This window comes from Nyctibius grandis, chromosome 24 (assembly GCF_013368605.1).
Source record: "Nyctibius grandis isolate bNycGra1 chromosome 24, bNycGra1.pri, whole genome shotgun sequence".
Taxonomy (NCBI): domain Eukaryota; kingdom Metazoa; phylum Chordata; class Aves; order Nyctibiiformes; family Nyctibiidae; genus Nyctibius; species Nyctibius grandis.
This window is the reverse complement of record NC_090681.1, coordinates 5,815,822-5,838,138: the sequence shown is the minus strand read 5'-3', so window position 1 is coordinate 5,838,138 and position 22,317 is coordinate 5,815,822. Positions and strand designations below refer to the sequence as shown.

The 22,317-nt window shown below is 52.8% G+C and overlaps 2 protein-coding genes across 5 annotated transcripts; one reads left to right on the top strand and one right to left on the bottom strand.

The window, feature by feature from the left end:
• Nucleotides 1-995: 995 nt before the first annotated feature.
• On the top strand, nt 996-4,679 carry FABP3 (fatty acid binding protein 3). The gene is made up of 4 exons (XM_068417652.1): nt 996-1,189; nt 1,988-2,160; nt 4,184-4,285; nt 4,378-4,679. Exons 1-4 carry the CDS (start codon nt 1,117-1,119, stop codon nt 4,429-4,431), a joined length of 402 nt encoding a protein of 133 aa, XP_068273753.1. The 5' UTR covers nt 996-1,116; the 3' UTR covers nt 4,432-4,679.
• Nucleotides 4,680-4,684: 5 nt separating this feature from the next.
• On the bottom strand, nt 4,685-22,210 carry ZCCHC17 (zinc finger CCHC-type containing 17). 4 transcript variants are annotated; one of them, XM_068417650.1, is made up of 8 exons: nt 21,769-22,210; nt 20,955-21,012; nt 19,452-19,552; nt 17,631-17,722; nt 16,817-16,917; nt 15,411-15,559; nt 6,203-6,400; nt 4,685-4,842 (listed from the first exon to the last, which is right to left on the bottom strand). In XM_068417650.1, the coding sequence occupies exons 1-7, from the start codon at nt 21,808-21,810 to the stop codon at nt 6,221-6,223; spliced, it is 723 nt and encodes a 240-aa protein (XP_068273751.1). In that variant the 5' UTR covers nt 21,811-22,210; the 3' UTR covers nt 4,685-4,842; nt 6,203-6,220. The 4 variants fall into 4 exon arrangements, with proteins under 4 accessions (XP_068273751.1, XP_068273749.1, XP_068273748.1 ...); XM_068417648.1 differs by lacking the exon at nt 4,685-4,842 and having other exon boundaries at nt 5,603-6,400; nt 21,769-21,910; nt 22,072-22,210; XM_068417647.1 differs by lacking the exon at nt 4,685-4,842 and having other exon boundaries at nt 5,603-6,400.
• Between the last annotated feature and the right edge of the window lie 107 nt (nt 22,211-22,317).

Below are 22,317 nucleotides of genomic sequence, written 5' to 3'. Positions count from 1 at the left end.
CTCCCGGACCTGGTCACTTTGACCCCGATGTCCCCAAGATGGGGGGACGCGCTGCAGCCACGGGGCTTGAGGATCCCCGATCCCCCCAGGTGGGACCCTCCGGTCAGGGACTGGGGCAGGAGGTGGCGTGTCCCCAGGGAGCCGGGGGGGGGACAGGGGACACCAAATCCCATGGCCACAGTTGACCCCTGGCACACTGGAAAGGGACCAGGGGACACGCTGGCGCCCAGAGCGAGGGGAGGTGTGCGGGGGACATGCTGTGGGTGCCACAACCCCACGGCGGTCCTTGTCCCCAGCGTCCCACACACAGAGCATCACTGGGGGCACATGTGTGTCCCCACACACACAGGGCAGGGACAGGGTCACACGTGTGTCCCCACACACACACAGAGCATCACTGGGGGCACACGTGTGTCCCCTCACACACAGGGCAGGGACAGGGTCACACGTGTGTCCCCACACACACGCAGAGCATCACTGGGGGCACACGTGTGTCCCCACACACACATGGGGCCAGGACAGGGTCACACATGTCCCCACACTCGCCCAGATGCCTGACCTACCCCCCCAGTGCTTGCTCCCCGTGCCTCAGTTTCCCCAGCTCACCTCCCCCATCCCCAGCCCGCGTTGCCCTGACGGACACTGCCACTGCTGCTGTCCCCATGCCGTGTCCCCCCTCCTTGGGGTGCCCTGGGGTGCGCACACCCCAGCCCTGCCTCAGTTTCCCCCTACCCCCCGCCCTTTGCCCACCCCGCTCTGCCGCTGCAGAGACCGGACACAACTCACACCACAACTGACCCACTCAACTCTTTGACCTCCCCCCACCTCACCCCCCCCTAACCTCGGGGTCCGGGCAGGGGTCGGTGACGCGCTGACAGGGTGGCCAGGCCGCGGTGGCCGCTGGCAGCGCCGCCGAGGAGCATTTCTGGAGTATTTCTGGAGCGCGGTCGCGCTCTTTCCAATCATGTGATGAGGACGTTATTTAAGGCGGTTGCGAGGCCCGCGGGCAGCCGGTGACACAGAGCCACGCTCGCCGCCGCCAGACCCCTGCGTGTCCCCACACACACGCGCGTGTCACCCTCTGTGCCCCCCACCCCAACCTTCGCCCCCTTCGCCATGGTCGACGCCTTCGTGGGCACCTGGAAGCTCGTGGATTCGGCCAATTTCGATGAGTACATGAAGGCGTTGGGTGAGTTGGGGGGGCTATGGGGGAGGCTGGAGTCAGGGCATCCCCCCCACCTTTTTTTCCCCCTTCCCCAGTTTACCCAGCTCAGCCCCCCCCGCACATGGGGGGGCTGCGGGTGGTGAGGGGGGGGGGTGTCACTGCAGCCGCGGGCAGCGGGGGGTTAATGGGGGGCTCTGGGGTTGGGTGCGGGGGTCTCGTCCCTCCCCTGTCCTCCCACCCCGGGCCAGCCCTTGGCGGAGGGAGGGGATGCTCCCCCCGGGGTGCTGGGAGCCGCCCAGGACCCCTCCAGAGCCCCCCATCACCCAGCCCCACAAAGCTCCTGCACAGGGGGGGGTCCCCCATCCCAGAGCGGTCCGGGCAGGGGGGTGACACCGCTGTCCCCCCCACCCCGCCCAGCCCCGGAGCTGGTGGGTGCTGGGAGCCGCCCAGGACCCCTCCAGCCTCCATCACCCCCCCCGAGCCCCCCATCACCCACCCCCGATGAAGCTCCTGTGCAAGGGGAGGTCCCCCATCCCAGAGTGGGGTGACACCGCTGCTCCCCCCACCCCGCCCAGCCCCGCAGCAGGATCTGGCCCCGGGCAATGGCAGTGCTCCCAGACCCCCCCACTCACTGCTCCCACCCCGGAGCCCCCCCAAACACGGCAGGTGCACACAGGAGACCCCCCGGGACAAGAGCAGTTTTGGGGTTCACCCCCCCCATCACGGGGAGGAAGGGCTGGGGGGTGATGCTGGCAGTGACCGGGGGTTGATGGCCACATCCTGCCCCGCTCCGGATCCTCCCCAACCCTTGCCCCCCCCCAGGCGTGGGCTTCGCCACGCGCCAGGTCGCCGCCTTCACCAAACCCACCACCATCATCGAGGTGGTGGGCGACAAGGTCACGGTGAAGACCCAAAGCACCTTCAAGAACACCGAGATCAGCTTCAAGCTGGGCGAGGAGTTCGACGAGACCACGGCGGACGACAGGCACGTCAAGGTGAGCCCCCAGCCCCTGCTCCCCTCCAGCCCCTGCTCCCCCCCCAAAAAAAGGGTCTGGGGGATCTGTGGGATCCGGCCACCAGCTCTCGGCTCTGGGGCTCCATCCTTGTTGCCTACGGGAGGGTGACATCGCTTTGGGCTGCTGCTCGAGCCTGGTGTCACCCACCCAACCCCACCCCATCCTCACCCCACTCTCTAGCCGGGTTTCCCCATCCCGGAGCTGTTGTGCAAGAGCCGGGTTTGCAAACGCCGCCTGCCGGGCCCGGGGGCTTGCTCAAGAGGCGGCGAGGGGATGTGGTGGGGTGGCGACGAGTGTTGTCCCCACTCCGGGAGGGCAACGGGGTGCAAGACCTCTTTCTCCAGCCCCCTCTTTGCCTGCCCTACAAAGCAGGCAGGGATGGAGGGGCTGAGCAATCCCTGGCCGATACCTCCCCGGTCAGGCTGTTCCTCCCCATAAATGAAGACAAAAACCACCTCGTGAAGGGTCAGAGCTTCTTTCCTGGCCTCTCCCACCCCACATGACAATCCCCCTCCCAGGACTGACCCAGCCCCTGCTTTTTCCGTTTCCCAGCTGTCCCCACGCACCATTAAATATGTTGTGCATGGAGCAGCCAGCAACCCCGTACCCCCCACCCAGCCCTGGGGGACACTTCAAGGGGGGACCTTGGGGCTCCTTGGGATACAAAACCCCTTCCCAGCCCCAAAACAGCAAGTGCTGGGTACAAGGGGAGGGCGGGCTGAGCGCGAGCAAGGGGGTAGTGCCAGGCAGATCCAGGGCAGCATGGCCCTGCGCCAGCGCTGCCGCTGCTCCGAGCCCCCGGAGCCCGTGGGAACTACGGGGACGTGTGACCTGCCACGAGCTCCTGCCCGCAGCCCGGGGACGTGCCCTCCAGGCACCCCTCGGATGGTGGCCAGAGGGCACACGAGAGGGCAGCGGGGGCCAGGATGGCTGCCTGAGACACGGGGCTGCACGGGATGGGGGAGGTGGGGTCTGCCATGCCATGGGGTACACCAAGGCGTGGGGCACCCAACCCATGGGGTGTCCAGGGCTGTGGGCCAACCAAGTTGTGCAAGGGAGCCAAGTCGTGGGGAGACCCAAGGTGTGGCGAGACCCTGGTTGTGGGGCACCCAAGCTCTTGCGGCACCTGAGCAGTGGGGACATCCCAGTTGGGGACAGACCTGAGCTCTGGGGGAACCCCAAGCCATGGGGGGCACCCAACCCTTGTGAGGATCCAGGCTCTGGGGGCACCTGAGCAGTGAGGAGAGCCAAGCCATGGGGGCACCCAAGCCATGGGCTTCATGGTCCCAACCCCTAGGACCCCCCTGAGCTGTGGGAGCATTTGAGGGGCAGCAACCGGCACTCGAGGAGCTGGGTGGGAGGCACAGGGCAGAAGGGGGCACAGGGCAGGCGCTGCCGGGGCCTGTCCCAGCCCAACCCCGCCCCGCGCTGTGCCCAGCCGCTGTCACACTAACCTTGGCACGGGCCGGGCTTTCTGGGCTGAGTCAACAGCGGTGGCTGTGCAAACAGTGGCCCCGGCAAGCAGGAGCGTGTTTGCCCCATGAGCCCCTTGGAAAGCCCTTGCCAGGCCCTCCCGTTCATACCTGCCCCACCTCTTTGATCCCCTCCGGCACCGGTGCCAGCCAGCTGCGCTTGGGAGCAGCCAGGCTGGGGTCCTGGCAGCCCTGGAGCAGGATGTGGCCCTGGGCAGGGCTCCCTGTGCTGGCGCTGGGTCAGGGAGGGCAGGGTCACCGTGACGGTGCCCACGGTGGGGTTACTGGGGGGCAGGCAATGCCGTGACACAGCTGGTAGCCAGAGCAGGATGCGGCCCGTGCTGAACTGGGCTGAGGGTGCTGCCAGATGGGCATCCCCATGGTGGCACCCACAGCCTGTCCCTGAGCCCCATGGGGCTCTGGGGTGAGCACAAGGACACCCAGCATCATCTTCTCCGAGGGACAAAGTCCCCTGGAGCCGAGAAACCCCACGGAGGAGGATAACAAGGGGTCTTGCTCTCTGCCCCCAGTCTGTGGTCACGCTGGATGGAGGCAAACTCGTCCACGTGCAGAAGTGGGATGGGAAGGAGACATCGCTGGTCCGGGAGCTGAAGGATGGGAAACTAATCCTGGTAAGGAAACAGAAAAGATTTTAGACTGGGGGGGGCTCAGCCCGGCACCGGGCACCACACGGCTAACCCCCCCCCGCCACTTCTGCCACCAGACTCTCACCCTGGGCAACGTCGTCTCCACCCGCACCTACGAGAAGGCGACATAGACGCCGTCCCCAGCTCCCCTGCCTGTCACCTGGTGCCGCATTCGCCCCCCCTGCATCGCCTCCGGCCTCGCCCCACGCCGGGCACAGCTCGCCAGGGCCTCGGAGCCCACCGCAGCCGCCGGCTGCCCCTGGCCCCATCGCCTCGTGGGGCTGCTTGGGGCTTGGGTGGTGGTTTCATGGTTTGGGGTTTTTTTTTATTAATAACGGGAAAACTCACGTGGAAAAATAATAAAGGCCATGTTGTTACAGCTCTGTGACGGGTTTTTGTGGAAAAAAGGCTTTTTTGGCACGTGCTCACCCGTAGCATTGAGCAGGCGGAGCTGTGGGGGGTAAATCCAGCCTGGACACCCTGGCAGCGATGCGGTTAAACGACCAGTGATCCCAGTAGCCTGTCTCAGCTGGTTCTCCAAGCTGTGGAAGTAAGAGAAGTCGTTACAGTTAGAAATGTGCTTTTCCAGGGGGAATATTAAGTTTACCCCCACTGCAGCTCCGCCATCCGCCGTGCAGGACCCCGGCACGCTCCCTCCCAGGCAGAGCCACCTCTCTGCCAACGCATCAGCTGACGGCGCACGCCCGCGGCGCCCGAGCCAGGAATCAAGGTCACAAGCCCATCGCGTCTGGGTTTGGGGAGGGATCCAGCCTGAAAGGGGGCACTCGGAACTGGGGCGAGGAGCACTGGAAAGGGCAAAGCACAGGGAGAAGGGGCAGGCTGCCCCCAGCAACCCTGAGTCCTCCTCTGGCTACGCCAACGGGCAACCACCAGCCCCGCTCTCGCACCCCCAAAGAGCCGGGGGCACCAGGGGTGACGCAGCTCCCCCCTGTTCAGCACATCTGCCCCAGCAGGGATGAGCTGCCCCCAGCAGACTTCCTCTGCGGTCACCGCAGCCCCAGCGCGGCACAGCCCAGCCCTCTGTCAGCCCTTCCCCTCGTGACCTTCAGCTCCAGTTACACGATTTATGCTCCAGTTGCTCCTTACCAGAAGGCACTTGGCTTCTCGCAGAGGTCACCTCATCACACACCCCCTTCTCAGCCCCGGGAACCTCTGAAAGCAGCCAGGGCTTCCAAAAACACCCGCCAATGCAGGTCACATCCCCTCCCACATGGCCAGTCCTAGTTTTTCACTGCCCAAGACGAAGTGGGAAGCCCACAAAAGAAAAGACCCAGGACAAAGCACAGCTGGAGAGATTTATTTTCCATCACTTACCAAGGCGGCAAACACACCACAGTTAATGTTTACTTAAAATATCTCCACTCCCCCATTTGCATCTTACTCTTCCACTCCCAATGTTTGCAGACAAAATGAGTGAGGCTGGAGGGGGGGTTGTACCAAAACCAAGCAGCTCTGCACCGTTACCAGCCAGGATGGGACCCAGCGCAGGGCCCAGCAACAGCCACCCCTGTCCCTAAGCGTGGGGCAGGGATGGGCAGGGAGAGCAGGGCCGCACAGCTTCACTTTTTACAGGCAACTGCCCGGTGGAGCTGCCGAGCGCTGGCAGCTTCCCCAGCGAAACATGACGCTACAGGATGGGAGCGGTGCCGACGAAGGGGTGTAATTAGCTAATTTTGGCAGGCGGTACCTACCGGTGAGAGAAAACGGCAGCCCGCGCCTAAGGGGACTGAGCACAACCTGTATCCAAGTCAGTACCTGCACCACCACACACCGAGCGTTACTCTTAGGAGAAGGAAACTCCCCATCCCCGGAGCAAGGGCTGCGCCGAGTCAGTCCTGCTCGCCCCTCGGGGTGTGCGCCAGGGACTCGCAATGCCGGTACCTCCGCCTGCCTCCCCGCTCAATCCCGGGGCTTCTTCTTATGCTTCTTTTTCTTCTTCTTCTTCTCAGCCTTGCTGGGCTTCCCCGAATGCTTGGTCCTCTTGCTGGCTGGCTGAGCCCCATCGCTGTCCGAGTCCGAGCTGTCTGAGTCCGACTCAGAGGACTGCTTAGTCTTGTGCTTCTTTTTCTTCTTCTTCTCCTAGCAAAGGAAGGAAAACAAATAAAACACCTTGCACGTGGGAAAACTGTCACTTGTGTTCACCAGGGCGGCGAGACAGGCCCTGTCATGCTGTGACAGGGGCCAGCCTGTTCCGACACGGAAGGCACACACAGCTTCTGCCCCAGTGAGTCAGGATTTAACCACCGCTGTTGGTCCACAGCACAGGGTGCAGCAGCTATCAGAGCAGAGGTGGGGTATCAAAACGTAAATCCAAGCCTGAGAACTGTTACTCATAGAATCACAGGATGGTTTGGGTTGGAAGGGACCTTGAAGACCATCCAGTTCCAGCCCCCCTGCCACGGGCAGGGACACCTTCCACCACACCAGGTTGCTCCAAGCCGCATCCAACCTGGCCTTGAACACTGCCAGGGAGGGGGCAGCCACAGCTTCTCTGGGCAGCCTGGGCCAGGGTCTCACCACCCTCACAGCAAAGAATTTCTTCCCCAGATCTCATCTCAATCTCCCCTCTTTCAGTTTAAAACCGTTCCCCCTCGTCCTGTCACTCCATGCCCTTGTAAAAAGTCCCTCTCCCGCTTTCCTGTAGCCCCTTCAGGTACTGGAAGGTGCTAGAAGGTCTCCCCGGAGCCTTCTCTTCTCCAGGCTGAACAGCCCCAGCTCTCTCAGCCTGTCTCCACAGCAGAGGGGCTCCAGCCCTCTGAGCATCTCCGTGGCCTCCTCTGGACTCGCTCCAACAGCTCCGTGTCCTCCTTCTGTTGCGGGCCCCAGAGCTGGACGCAGCACTGCAGGGGGGGTGTCACAAGTGCAAAGGGGCAGAATCAAAACTCAAATCACAAGAGTCCTTGCCCTCCCTCCACCGTCAGAGCTTACTCCATTATTTCAGGCTATTCTTTCTAAGAGAGGTTGGCAGGATGAAGCCTGTTTGCCAACGAAATGGGTTTCTAAAATGGCCAGCTGGAACCGAGCGCCGTCCCCACACCACCATCAGCCCACAGACTGCCAGGAAATGAACCCTGATGCGCTGCAGCACTAATGACAACACGCCCTGCGCCTTGCAGGGGAGCCGGAGCCCAGGCGATGCCAGGCAGAGGCTCTCACAGCTGTCCCTGGAGGGGAGGCGGGATGAGGAAAGGGCCCTTTTGCAAGCAGCAACTCTTTGCAGAGCCTCTGAGGAGATTGCACGCCCTCCTGCTGCCACAGCTCCCCACCCTCTCCCCCGGCCCCACACACGGGCAGAGCCCAGGGGCAGCACTGAGCCCCCCGGGCTGTGTTTCTGCAAAGCCCTTAAGGAACAGCTACGCAGAGCTCACAACATGATAATTAGATGCAGAATAAGAGCAGTCGGTGCTGGAATAAAGCTCGTAAGGAACTCTGCAAGGGATCTAACCCCTCAGTTTTGACTGTAACTACCAAGCAGCTTACTCCGAGTACCACCGTACACCCTCCCTTGGAATCACATCGGGCAGAGCACCCCAAAGCAGATGAAGACTATTTAATGCTGCAGCAGAGCAATTTGTGTATATTTAATTAGTAAGTAGTACTGGGGGAGACGATCTGATGTGCCTGTGCTGGCAGCACACACAGCCCAGCTGCCAGCCCTGCTCTGCCCATTGCTTCACCCCTCTTCCAGCAAGGAGCAGAAGAAATGCTGACCTCAGCTCTCGGGAGCCGGCCATGCCCGCCGAGTGCCAGGGAGCCTGACGGCACCAACAGACCAGGAAAGGAGTCTTGGTAAGCCAGACAAAAAGCCGTGTTTTACCACCGCCACCACCTCTAATTTAAAGAGGTGGAACGATGGCTTGTTCAGAGTGTGGCTGTGCACAGGCTGCGGGGAGCAGCACAATGGGAGATGCACAGCAGTCAAATGACAGTCCCAAACACAACACACAAACGTGTTTTACGTTCCACTACGGAAGGGAGTGTAATGGGAGAAGCCTAGAGCCCCCAAGCCAACCACTCTGCTTATTTTCTTTGCCAAGAGCGTCCCCAATGATCTCAAGGCCACCCTTGGGCTTGCAGAGTCCCACTGGGAGCCACCCCTGCCTTGGCAGGGCTGCTAGTGCCATGCGCTCACTGCACGAGGGAGCAGAAAGCAGCAGCGAGGCCAAGGGCACGGTTATGCCAGCCACAGGACTGCAGGCAGGACGAGTCCTCGGGGAGGCCGCCCTCCTCAGCCAGCTGCTGCGGACATCCACAGCCACCCTAGACGTGAAGCCAAGGGAGAGAAGATGAACACGTGGTTAGATGAAGGGAACAAGGGCAATCAGCCACAGACACACACGAGGTACCTGTCCAAAATGAGAATGGTTGGTGTGGGCAAGTATTTCCACCCACTCCAAACAACCAGGCACAGCACAGGGCCGACCACGGGGGCTAAAGGGCTGAACCCAGCGCCAACACCGATTTTGTGGGTCCGGTGTGAGATACTCCCTCGGGTGCCCACAGGTGCTACCTCAGGCCTGTTACACACCCACCCCACCCAGCAGAAAAGAACAACCCTGGCTGGAAATGGATTGGAAAGCATCCACATAAAGAAAGCTCGCCTCACAGAAGGAAGCCTGTGGCAGCACGTGGGTATTCACCCAGAAGACTCCAAGCTAAAAAACCAGCACTTCTCTGTTTGAAACAAAAGCCAGAAGCAGCTGCTAAGCACAGCATGAAATATGAGGCAAAGAGGGGGGAAAAAAAAAATCCCCTGCAGTAACTTTTACAGCTGGACTCTGCATCATCTGCTGTAGGCTTGGAGGTGCTCAGGGAGCTCACACCAAGGCAGGGGAGCACCTTAGAGCCAAGCCCGTGCTGTATTTACGTATGTATCAACAGCAAGGGCACAGGGGTGCTGGCAGCCCTCTAGTGCCACCCGCAACCTTGCCCTGAAGGGCAAATTGTCTTCAAATTGCTTGGGGAAAAAGAAGTGTCCCAATGCAGAGAGCACAGAGAAGGCTGGATTCTCCCCTCCTCCCCACAAGACATTTCTTCCATTAGCTTCAGCCACTTCCAGACAAGTGCAGTTTCCATATGAAGATTAATACACCGGCTTACGGGAAGACAAGCAGAGTCTGTCTACATTTCATCTAAACCCAACATATTCTCCTGTAAGAGTGTGGACACAAAAGGCCCAGCTAAAGACATCAATTTAGCATGGATTGTGTGTCAAAGCACCAGACACAGGCCATCAGTTAGGGACGACAAAGGAAGAGAGCGAGTAGCTTATTTAATGTGAAACAGAACAACTCTTTTAGGAAGGTGGAAGAGCAAAGGCAACGCATGGCTTGGAGCTGAACATCAAGCAAAGAGTGCGCTGGGACTCCAGGGAAGAGAGCAGAGGACCGAGTTCACTCCACACCTAGCAGACCCTTGGCAAGTATCAGGTTTCTGGAGCTCCACAATAGCACTACAATCATGAACATCAACCAGAATTTGGCAGTATAAATTTTTCTGTGGGACAATACCAGACTCACGACAAAGTCCTCTACCCACAGACGAAGGGCAGAAGCAAATTGCAACAGTCTTTAGAAGAGGATGGTAAAGAGTTAAATCTTTTTGAGAAAGGGATGCAGCAAGGAGAATTTTCTCAAGCTTTTCCAGCCCGTGCACATGGTGAGAAAGTTTGACAAGACCTTAACAACTAACAGAGTTTCATTCCAGAGCTTGGGAAACTTTCTCAGCGTGTGAAGGCTGAAGGCAGGACAGGATGTCACATCAGTCCCTGCAGAATTACAGGGGACACAGAAGTACACAAGTGGACATTGTGCTGGTTGAAAAAAACCCGAACAAACCTCAGTCTTCCCTTTTTGGGGGCTTCTAACAGGCAAACTGCTCCCACCAACACATGAGAAGTACTTTCAGTGCAGTACTGCAAGCACCACAGCACAAATACATGCTGGACTGCAAATACTGCAGGGAGCAAGACAGTGAGGGAAGAGCTTAACATTTTCTGTAGCAGGAGGCAAGTGCTGCTGTGAAATCATTCTGCACAAGCAGCAATCTTCTACTAAACCACAGATTTCTTCAAACTCCAGCATCCCAGTACTGGAAGACAAGGACTCTGCTGGTTACCAGCCAACTCACCATTGCACAAGCAGGAGCGTTTCTCTAGTTTATGTATCCAGAGGGCAGTGCCAAAGCCAGGGCCAGACTTCTGCCTCCAGCCACAGCAGCAAAGCCACACCCTCAGCTTCAAACTGGTTTCCAGAACCATGGCTGCTGATGGATGAAGCTCAACTCGGCTCTCAGGCACACCCAGGCACTCCCCCTGAACTGCAAACACTGCATTTATGTCAATATTTTCAGTGGATTTTGCCCAAGCAGACTCTCAGTGTAAGGACACAGAGGGAGCCAATAAGTACCAAGACCTGCACGTTACCATTCCTTGCACGTCCTGTCCAATTTCTGTAACGATTTATAAATTCTATCAAAAAGGAATAAACTTGTTTCAAACTCTCTCATCTAGAAAACCTGTGTTGGGAGCTGGCACGCAGAAGAGCAACAGGCTGGGCTACAGCCTGACAGCGCTGGTTTTCCTGCTGCTCTAGGTATTTTCAAAAAGCTGGCACTAAGAGCACCACATCAGCACACCAGGCTCTCTCCTGGCCTTTGGAAGGAAAAATTGCTCAAGGTTACGCTCTAAGAATGCTACAACAGTTCATTCCTTCTAAAGGTATTTGATTTTGAGATAAGAGGGGAGTGTCCAGAACTCTCCAAGAAGTTTAAATATTTTTTTGCCAGATCCTTTTGTGGAGTTATGGTCTCATACAGAGATTTTATGTCTGTCCTTGTGAAAAATTAGAATGGATTTCCAGATATACGTCTTTCTGCATCTCCAGAGAGGTGCCAGTATTCCTTATAGGGTTTTTTAATTCTTAAAAAGGTAAAAAAAAAAAGAAAAAAGTGAAATTCCACTTCCCAATTTAATTCCAAACAAGATTCATTACATAAATCTAATGGTTTTATCGCATCCCTTGTTCGAGGACAAGTTATAATTAATCTGATGAGAAGAATCCAGTCTGTGGTCATTAAATAAATACAGCACAGTTCAGAAAAGCACAGATAAGGACAATAACAGACCAGCACAGTGTGTGAAGAGCTGTGCCCTAAGCTAATGCCATTTAAGAACTAGTAAAACAAGTACCAGCTACAAGTGAGGATGGACTAAGGCTTGATGAACAAACAATTAAGAAGGTGTGGCTTTGACATGAAGAGACAACATCTGCCAGCAGATTGCCTGGAAATCTTTCACACAGTGGAAAAAAGAGCAGCAAAGTCTGCCAAAAAGCCATCTCAGGTCACGTTTACCATGCAGTTCCAGTGACTGTCACAAAACTACCCCAGGGATAAGTTAATCCATGTCTCTGAGCAGAAGATGTGACGCTTTTGTAGAATTCAAATTAAAGGGGTTACTCCCAGTGTCGAAACAGCAGATCTTTTCTTGAAAGACAGACAGGAGAACCAGAAGGGTTCCTTTCTTCTCAGCACGCCTCCCTCCCACGCAGGCTCAGCGCAGGCACGCTGCCGCGTTCCCACAGGAGCTCCTTCACCCCGCGACCCACAGAGTAACAGCGAAAGGGACACGGCCACGTGCCCGCGCAGCTGCCAGCGACTGCCGGGCTGAGCTCCGGTGCTTTGCACAGCGCTGCGACAGCGGCGTCACTGCCGCTCCCTCGAGTCACTTATTTTCTCAGGGATTATGGGAGGCAGAACAGTGCTCCCGTGTGCAGAGTGCTAACGGGGTGATCTGTCACCAGAAAGACTTGTGTCCTCAGACACACCAGAAGCCTGGGTCAGTGCAGAGACCTGAAGCCTCCAGCTGTCTCTTCCTCCTGTAAAGGCTGTGGGGCTCAGCCAGGAGAAAAGCGGGGAACTGGGGAACCACTGGGAAGGGAAACATAGAAAAAAAAGGGGGTGAGGACCCCAGAGCAAGGAGAGGAGTCTCTGGCGAGAGCGAAGAGCACCCAGGGCCTGCAAGGAAGCATCAGATCAAGGAGACAGAAAACGTCGATTATGAACAACCAAAAATGTTAATGCTACGACACTAAACGGATGCTTGGCAGGTAGTTCCCTATCTACTCATTTAAAAATATAAGCTCTACATTTATGTTACAAACATGGGATGGGATGGGGTCAGCAAGGCAACTGTTACTAGGTAGACTGAGCTATTTCCACTTTGCGTAAATCCCCCTGGGGCTCCAGGCAAGCAGGGAAGCACGTGGTGGCTCCCAGACAAGATCACAGCAGGCCCTTGAGACAACAAGGGAGCTATTCATTTCGAGGATCCCACATCCTGCCTCCAAAAAGTTCAAAGTTTTATTTTCCAGCACTGGAAAATATCTGAAAACTTTTCATCTCCTCCTTGAGGAGAGAGGAAGATCAAAGGAATAAGCAAGATTTAAATGAAGGCTGTTCATCCACTGACCCCCCTAAAATTAGTAATAAATTCAGGACAGCAACCCACGTATCCTGTAGTCTCAGCAGGGCAAGACTCCACAGAGACTCCCCACCCCAGCGGACAGGCACTGACACGATAACGAGCTATTTGCCACCTCTTAGTGTAACTTTTTCCCCTGCAGCATTTAAATAACAGTTACAGGAGCCGTGTTACCAGACAAACCGTCATCACTGCTAGAGGGAAGAGCACCAAAGGCAGGAGAAGCCAGCCCTGCTGCAGCACTACCCATGGCCTGTGCTCACACTGCTCCATGGCAAGAGAGAAGCCCAACGTCTGGTGGCCAGGAAGGTCAGAGTCACAGTTAGCCAGCCTGCTACCAGAGAGATGACTCGGCTCAGTCGCGTGCTTCCGAGATCAGAATAGAAAGGAGAGTACACGTCTATTTTCTCTCACAGCATGATGACACTCTGCAGACAAGTCCAAGACATTCTTGAATAAGAGCCTACGTAGTGGGGAAGCAAAGCGCATCTCAGGATGGAAGCAGGCAACAGGATTTACAATCAAGAGAGATCCCATTCCTGCTACTGGATCAGCTATCCAGAGCACTACTGAGCAAACAAGAGCTGCAAATCAGGCACCAAATTAACGCTTTGTTTTGCGCTGACTGTAGGGCAGAAACAGGCATGCAACAGGACAGGGGCTGACACAAGGAATGTCACTACAGAATCACAGAATCAACCAGGTTGGAAGAGCCCTCTGGGATCATCGAGTCCAACCATTGCCCTGACACCACCATGGCAACTAGACCATGGCACTAAGTGCCATGTCCAGTCTTTTCTTAAACCCCTCCAGAGATGGTGACTCCACCACCTCCCTGGGCAGCCCCTTCCAGTGTCTAATGACCCTTGCTGAGAAGAAATGCTTCCTAATGTCCAACCTGAACCTCCCCTGGCGAAGCTTGAGGCTGTGTCCTCTTGTCCTATCGCTAGTTGCCTGGTAGAAGAGGCCGACTCCCACTCCACTACAACCTCCCTTCAGGTAGTTGTAGACTGCAATAAGGTCACCTCTGAGCCTCCTCTTCTCCAGGCTAAACAACCCCAGCTCCCTCAGCCGTTCCTCGTAGGTCAGACCCTCCAGACCCTTCACCATCTTGGTCGCCCTCCTCTGGACTCGCTCCAACACCTCAACATCTTTCTTGCAGTGCGGGGCCCAGAACTGGACACAGTACTCAAGGTGCGGCCTCACCAGTGCCGAGTACAGAGGGATGATCACTTCCCTAGACCAGCTGGCTACACTATTCCTAATAGAGGCCAGGATGCCATTGGCCTTCTTGGCCACCTGGGCACACCACTGGCTCATGTTTAGCCGGCTGTCGATCAGCACCCCCAGGTCTCTCTCCGCCGGGCCGCTCTCTAACCACTCTTCCCCCAGCCTGGCTCTTCTACTCTGGTGCAGCCACCACCTACAATCCCCCAAACAGCCCCAGCCACTCCTCACTCAAACCCAAAGTGCCAGAAACCACAATACCAGTGAAAAACATGACTGGCAGTGAGACTTCAGCTACCAGTGTCACCCTGGACTGGTCTGAGTGTTGCCATCAAAACAGACTCCTCCGTTCCCTACTGCCAGCATCTGCAGTCTCTCCTGCTAGCACCAGCACTGGTTTAACTCCACAGTGAGCCTGGGAGAACCAAGCCCTCAGAAGTTGGTTCTCACCAAGCAATTGCTAACACCATCGTTGTCCCTCTCCTGTAAAAAGGAAATCCATCACCTTTTCTGCCTGTTGCTCCTCTCCAGGGATAGACAGGCCACAGAGTTGGAAAGAGAAAAGAAAAAGAAAAAAAGAAGGGCTTTGGAAGTGTAATTAAAAGTTGGGCTCCAGTTGTGAAGGGGCTGATGAAACAGTTTATTTACTGAAGTCTGGAATTGGAACACTCGTCGCTGTATAAACACACTGACCACTAAATGCTCCTGTTTTGGATTCAGGTCTCCCCTCCATTTTACACCAGCACGCTCTGAAGCCAGAGCTAAAACACTGGACATAAAAGGTCTCTTATCCCTTGACATTTTCACATCGACAAAAATGGCTTTAGAGGCTGGAAATGGAGCACAGTCCCTGTTCAAATACAACCTGTGATTTTCCCGTGGCAGGGGCAGAGCAGCCCAGTTCACGTCGTACCAGCTGGGCCGAGACACCTGCTGAAGCAAGGCAGCAGGGCATTTAGTTCAGGTGAAAGGCAGGCGTTAGGGCAAGGGCAGTGAAAAGGGAGGGGAAACAGGGTTATTGGCAAGAATCACTGAAACTGAGGAACCTGAAGTAATTTCTACAGAGCCTCACAAAGACCAGGGGGAGAAAAAAAATAACAGCCCTTTTCTCACCCTAAGAAATCTCTTTTAAGGACTGCATGTTATAGCACAAAACCATCTTAAAGACAGTTTAACAAGAATACAGGGATGAAGTACAAAAAGTACTAAAAAGTCTGCAGAGGAGATGCCTATTTTGCTACAGAACCTGCACTTCTGAGCCACCTTCTCAGCCCAGAACCAGCTACTCATAACCACGTTGCTGTAGTAAAGCACAGACGTAACTATACAGAACAAATTCTCTGGCTCACTTTTCCAGGCCAGCAGCAAGGCACCTCCTACCTTTTTCCTTTTTTTTGAAGAATCATTAGCCACTCTGGTCTTTTTCTCTCTTTCAGATCCTGCTGCTGCCACCTCCTCTTCCTCCTCTTCTGGAATGAGGCTGTATTTGGTACCTCCAGGCTGCATGAAACACTCCTTGGCAAAATGACCTGTAAAATAGTGTTTGAAGGAGCAACTCACCATGGCTTTTTTTTTAACAACTACATTTCAGACACTGGAAGTGCCGCCAATGGTCTTTTTATTATTAGCCACAATAAGAGAATCTACAGGGTACATTTTCTGTCCTAGCATTTCAACTCGTTTCACATGCTGTGATTAAACAAGCCGAGAGAAAACACAACCCAGGTCATTCTGGAAAGATGAGTCAGGCAAAAACTAACACGCTCTTGTCCGAACAGGGCAATTGGTAGAAACGTGTCTGCACAAGAGCTTAAACAGCATGGAAAAGTGTATGGGAAAGGGAGTAAACTGACGTGATAGGCACCTTGTAAATGAGACCAAAGCCACAAATACAGAGGAAATCAGCTCATTCTGGCGCTACTGTTTCTACTCTGGAGGCATCAAAGTTGAGCTACTAACAGCCGTAGCCGAAACTGCAGACAGAGAGCATCTGCCTGCTTGTGATGAGTACACATCATTATGAAATATGCAGAATCCATTTAAAGTTCTGGGGGTTCTTTAAAATGGTATTTTAAAGATCGTTATTTACCACTACAGAGAACCATATTCATTACCAACCTTCTCCAGAACAGCATTAACTCCAGCTTACATATTTACTCTGTGGCTAAACAACGTAAGACAAGCAGGGTGCAGAAAATACTCCACGTACAAAAAACTACTTTATGCCTCAGCCACTTGCAAAAATACCGAAAAGGCACCGCATAAGCCAACTTCCCATTGCTGAACTAGGCAAAACAGACAAATTTCACCTGGTTAAAAAAAAACCCACACTTGTTTTCAGCTGTAAGACACTGCTCACAAACTGTGTTCCCAACAATTGATCAGTAGTTTCCACTGATCGTTCTTCATCCTGAAACGAGCTGGTGCAGGCGTGTGTTTACTCCTTAAAATGCAAAACCAGAAGGAGACCTCAGCTATAAGACACATTCACACAAACGGTGCAAGAAGGGAACCTGTACTGACCCTGTACTCAGTAGTAAGGGTCTTCACAGGAAACTCAAAGAGATGCGATTTTAAGAACCAAACCTTTACAAAAGGAGCTCAGCTATGTCTTTCCTTTTCATAACAAGTGATTGAAAATTCTCCTCTAAAAGAGACACGGGGAAGTAAAATTCAGTCCTTATACACAACCATGAGCCAGATTTCAATACAATCCTGTCTACAGGTTGCTACCGGGTCAGAACAAGGCTACATCAAAGGAACACGACAACGCTGCACAAACATACCTTTGCAACCACATTTCTTGCACACGGTGTTCAAGACAGCTTCAAGTGTGATCTTCTGACTAGTGTAGTCTCTGAACGTGCGTTTTTTTCTCTCGTCCTGACTGGAAAGAGAAAGGACAGCTCCATTTTCAATCAGCTCTTGTCTTTAACCCTGTATATTTATACAGACACAACCTAAACACCAGGTTTTTTCAAATGTTGCTCTGAAAGCACCACATAGTCAGCTAAAGCAAAGAACAGAGCTGCTCACTAGAATAAACCACATTTTTAACAGCATATTACCTGTCATCTTCTACTTTTGAGATTAACTGAGCACTCTCTACACAAAGCAGATGTAGGGAGCTGCATTTACATCCTTTATATTAACGTCTGTATTACACATGTGAATATGTATATACTTGTGCAGTATAAAAAAAAAAGCAATTTTATTTGACCTGCAAGCAACATTGGAACAAAAGGCAGGCAAGAAAGCTCTGAAACACCCAAGCAGTTAAGATTTGATTTCATAGCATGTGAAAGTGAGACAAATCCCCTGCTGGAACAGTTGTTCCAGTACAAGGGCACTGCCATCACAACACAGGAATGAAAAGCCTGCTGCAGCGTGAAGGGCTGCAGCCTCCACCAGCTCCTGCCTGCCTCCAGGCAGCAAAACCAAGGGAGTGCTTCCAGTCAACCCTCCAGCTCAGGGAGAGCCCCCCTCACCCTCCAAAGGAGGCGGGATCTAGAGAACAAGTATGGCAGGAAAGCCAGGCAGGGAAAAGCAGGCAGCAGCAACCTGTGTGATCTGTTTATTCTGCTCAGTAGATTTACCTACTCAAGGGAAACGTTGTTTGGATCGAGGTCTTTTCCCGTGCCTTGGTTAACAACCTTCATGGAGAGAGAAAGCTTCAGTTTGTCATCCTTCATCTGAAAGGGAAAGATATGGAATGAGAAGAGTGAATCATAGAATCATTTTGGTTGGAAAGGACCTTTAAAATCATTGAGTAATGGCAACGATATTAATTAATACACTATGGATGCCTACAGGGAAGGAAGGAAATTGTTGGTTAGCAAAGCGCAGCACTACAAAGGATACTCTGTGAAAGTGCTTTTGCTCTGTTATTTTGTAGCTGCCTTTAGAGTATTCTAGCTAATAAAACAGCTTCTGTTAAGCAGCTCTCTCAGTTGTAAGACATGATCACGCTATACGTCTGTTCAGGTTACCATTCTCCTTTCAATATGACCAAATCCAAGAGCTGTAGAAGGAAGTGTGTGCTTGGAAGCTTTGCTATAACTCTCAAATCATCCACCCCCAAGGCAGTTCCCCCTAGACCAGTACTTTGGCTGACTTGCATCCTGAAAAATAAAACTTTATCTCCTTTTTCCCATTTTGAACCTCTTAGGAGACTAAAAATGTTTAAGTATCTCTATTAGGGTCTTACTTTTTTCTGAGTCCTAGTAAGTCCTCAATTGAAACACCATCACTTTAGAAGCAAGAGCAAAAGTTGGATGTTTGGGGGTTTTTTAAGCCTTTCTTGCAACTTTCTGCATTTTCACCAATGCTGCTATCGAAGGTATTTCTGGTTTGTCTGTTTACATCTATGCAGTTATTTGCAATCTAACAATGAACTCTTCTGCTGCCCACCTCTCCCACACGCTTCTGCCCCTTTCCTCAACAGTAAAGACACGAGGAACTGAAGAACTGTGCTCCAGACAAAGAAAACAGTGGCTTAAAAAAAATCTATATGAAACTAAAAAAAAAAACAAACCAAAAGCACATCACAGATGGCTAAAAAGAATCTCTAGAGTCTTTCACATAGATTTTCTATACTGTGTAACTAAGCCCAAGTTTCTCAACCCACTTCATCTCACACAAAATTAAGTCCCTGGTTTGTACATCAACCTGATTATCTTATTTAAAAAAAAAAAAAAAAAAATGCAAAGCATTTAAGGCCAAATCCTGTGCAACTTTGAATCAAATGCTTCCACCTCACTCCCAAGGAAATACAGTCAGTTTGCTCTGTTTCCACAGCTCACCAAATCAAAAGGCTTTAGTTTTTGTTCCCGTTAATCTTTAAATACAGATGATATGCCTATTGTCACATCTTCTGCAGAAGAAAAAGCAATGTAGATTGCAGGAAAAAAATAAATGTAGAATGCTCTTACTTCAAAACAAACAAAAAGGCTCTGTATTTTCTCTTGGGCATAATTCACTGATAACCTTCCTGAGAACAAACATCTCGGCTTCCTCTAAGAATGGGCGCCTGTCTCTCAAAAGAGTTAATGAACTGTGTTTATGTCGGCTCGTATCTCAGGATCCTCTCAAATCGCTCCTTTAGCCACCAAATCACACAGTTCAAGTGATACACATTGCAAAGGGGTGCACAAGGGAAGAAAGGGAAATATCTTGTTGCTTTTAAGCCAGAAAGCTTTTATGCAGTGCCTTTTTCTGAACTGTGCTATTACAAGTGACAGAAGCGATGTGCCCAAAGTCACATCTGGAGGTAAAGAGAATTCACCTGCCTGTAGAACAGAGCCCCTCAACCCCCGACAAAGCGACAGGAACACCCAGCCTCTGTGTGCAGAAGTTCTCAGTTCACTGGTTTTGCAGTATATTTTATCTACACAGCACTCGAGAAACAAGAATTAACGTTACCTCTTTTCCAATAAGCTTCACCCATACTTTGTCTCCAACGTCTACTATCTCTGAGGGTTTATCCACGCGGCAGGAGGACATGTGAGTCCTATGGACAAGGCCTGGTCAGGGTTTTGGAAGAGAAGAAAGGGAAAAAATAAAGACAAGTCTCTACTGAATCACAGTTTTGTCCTCTAGGACGGTGGTCTCCAAAGCGTGGTGGATACAAGACAGTCTTTGGGGTATGGGAAGAAAATATTTTTGGACCATTAATAAATAAAAATTTAAAAAAATTAGTAGTGCTTATTTCATTTTTAGCACATCCTTTGTAACTTCTGAGTATGTTTTATAATGTACATAACATTAGGACAGTAGTACATACATATAATTTATAAATAAATATACATATACTGTAGTTACTGTAAGTTAAAATCAATTAACCCGACCGTGCACTGCAGGTGCACAATCAAAACCATTTGGAGACCACTGCTCTGGGAGACAGGCCACATATCCAGCGATTCCCCTACACAAAACTACCCATTTCTTTCCTCCAGTACATTACGGAGCAGAGAATCAACTACTTGCATCAATCAAACATATAAAAGCTCAAATTACCTTGGAGAAGCAGGCCCCAAAAGCAATGTCTTTGTACTCAAAATCTCAGGCGTACACACAGAAAACTGCAGCAGACACCAACACCTCTCCCTTCCTGCTGCCCTCTGAGGCCACCCCAAGCACCGGAGAACAAAGAGCCCATTTCACGCATCAGCAACACAGTGCTGTGCTGGTAAAGTCCAAAGCGTGACCCACCAAGGCTGCCCCGCTCCCCTGTGCCTGCAAGGTCACACAGCCCCAAAACTGGATGTTTAACTGGCACGAATGACATGCGGGCTACAGGGTTACACACGGAGGATAAATATGGAAACACACCTTGATGTTCGAGCTCACATTTCAGGGCCCGTTTGCGTCTCACAGACACTCCCCTCCAGCAGCCACGCTTCTGTCCAAAAACTTTTATTAGAACGGGGCACTTAAGAGGGAGCAGAGAAGGAAGGGGTGACGTGTGGGCCTACCAGAACACCCACTGTAAGCTCCTTCTTTTGTAAAATTAGTTTGACTTTGCAGGTTTCCCTCAAATGTAGATGGAGCTTTAAGTCAGCTTTTTCTGGTTTATTTTGTATTTGAGCTTCATTTCAGTCTTTTTTTTTTCACTAAAAGAAATAAGTTGGGCAAACTATGGAACTGTAGAAAGTTTCTGTAGTTTGTCCAATACTTAAAATGATTCTCTAAAATATCCTGAAGTTACCAAAAAGCCTTCTGAGTCTTTTCGGTATTCATGCAAACATACCATCATATTCTAAATACCTTCTGAGAGCCTCAATTTCTTCCTAATTTAGAAAAAAAAACAAAAAAACCCTTTCCTGAGCTTTTTCTAAAAGCTGGCAAGCCTTTAATTCCAAGAATGACGGCTTGGCTCGAACATGCCAACAAGAAACTCATCTGAACAAAAGAAGAGAAACAAACCTTGTTTCCTGCAGCCTGGAATTTTGATAAATGCCCCATATTCCGTCACTGTAGCAACCTGTGAAGAAAATCAATACAAGACCTATGGCAAAGCCCTTCACAAAACACCTGTTTGCAAACCACAGGTTTGAATATGCACAAAAAGTCTACGCGGTTCTCCTGCCTGCCTTTGGTTTTAGATTTCAAGGCAGGTTGGACACGGCAACGCTTGACCACTGGAGCAGGCGTGGTCAGCCAGCCACTCCTGTTATTCAGGTAAACACCTTATACACATACATGTCTGTACGCACAGAATCAGAGAATCGTTTGGGTTGGGAAGGACCTTTAAGATCATCGAGTCCAACCGTTAACCCAGCACTGCCAAAGCCACCACTGACCCATGTCCCTCAGCACCACATCTACACGGCTTTTAAATCCCTCCAGGGATGGGGACTCTACCACTGCCCTGGGCAGCCTGTGCCAGTGCTTGACAAACCCTTTTGTGAAGAAATTTTCCCTGATCTCCAATCTACACCTCCCCTGGCACAACTTGAGGCCGTTTCCTCTCGTCCTATCACTTGTTACCTGGGAGAAGAGACCGACCCCCACCTCGCTACACCCTCCTTTCAGGCAGTTCTAGAGAGCGAGAAGGTCTCCCCTGCTCACGTACAGAAACACATACGTAGGTGTGTATACGTGTGGAACAGAACTGTCGGTTACCCAAACCACCACCGAGCTAAGCAGCGCCGAACACAACAAAATAAAGAGACAAAGCATCCCGCCACAGGCCGTGTGGCCTCCCGGGGCCACGGCCGCGGGCAGCAACGCCTCCCACCTCTCCCTGGAAGATGGCGTAGAGCTCGGGCAGCGCCTCCATCGCCGCAGCCTGGCGGGGTCCGGGCCTGAGCCGCTCCAAGGGGCCCACCAGCACCAGCCGAATTCACCCCGGGCTACAGCACCCGAGTTCAGAGAGATGCCTTGAAAAGAAACACTTAATTAACGCAGGGCGCCGCCTGCGGAGAGGCCTATTAGCAGGCAACAGTAATTAGTTAATTTGGACTTGGACTACAGGCCGGCGCTGCCCCCCGAGCGCCCCGCGGTGCCAGTCCCAGCGCGCCCCGGCGGGCTCTGCCCTCACCCCGGCTTGCGGGGGGGCGGCTGGGCTGGGCCCCGCCCAGAGGCTGCGGTGCGGGCCCGACCCGGGCAGGTGAAGCGGGACGGGCCCTGCCCGGCGGCCCCTCAGCGCCCAGCGCGGCGCCCCCCTAACGCCACCATTTTGCTACCCTCACCTTGAGGCACTTCTTCACTCCGCCAATCGCCGCGCGCAATAATGGCAGGTGGCAGTTCTCAGCCAATCAGCGTTAATTGTGTTAAGCGACGTCCC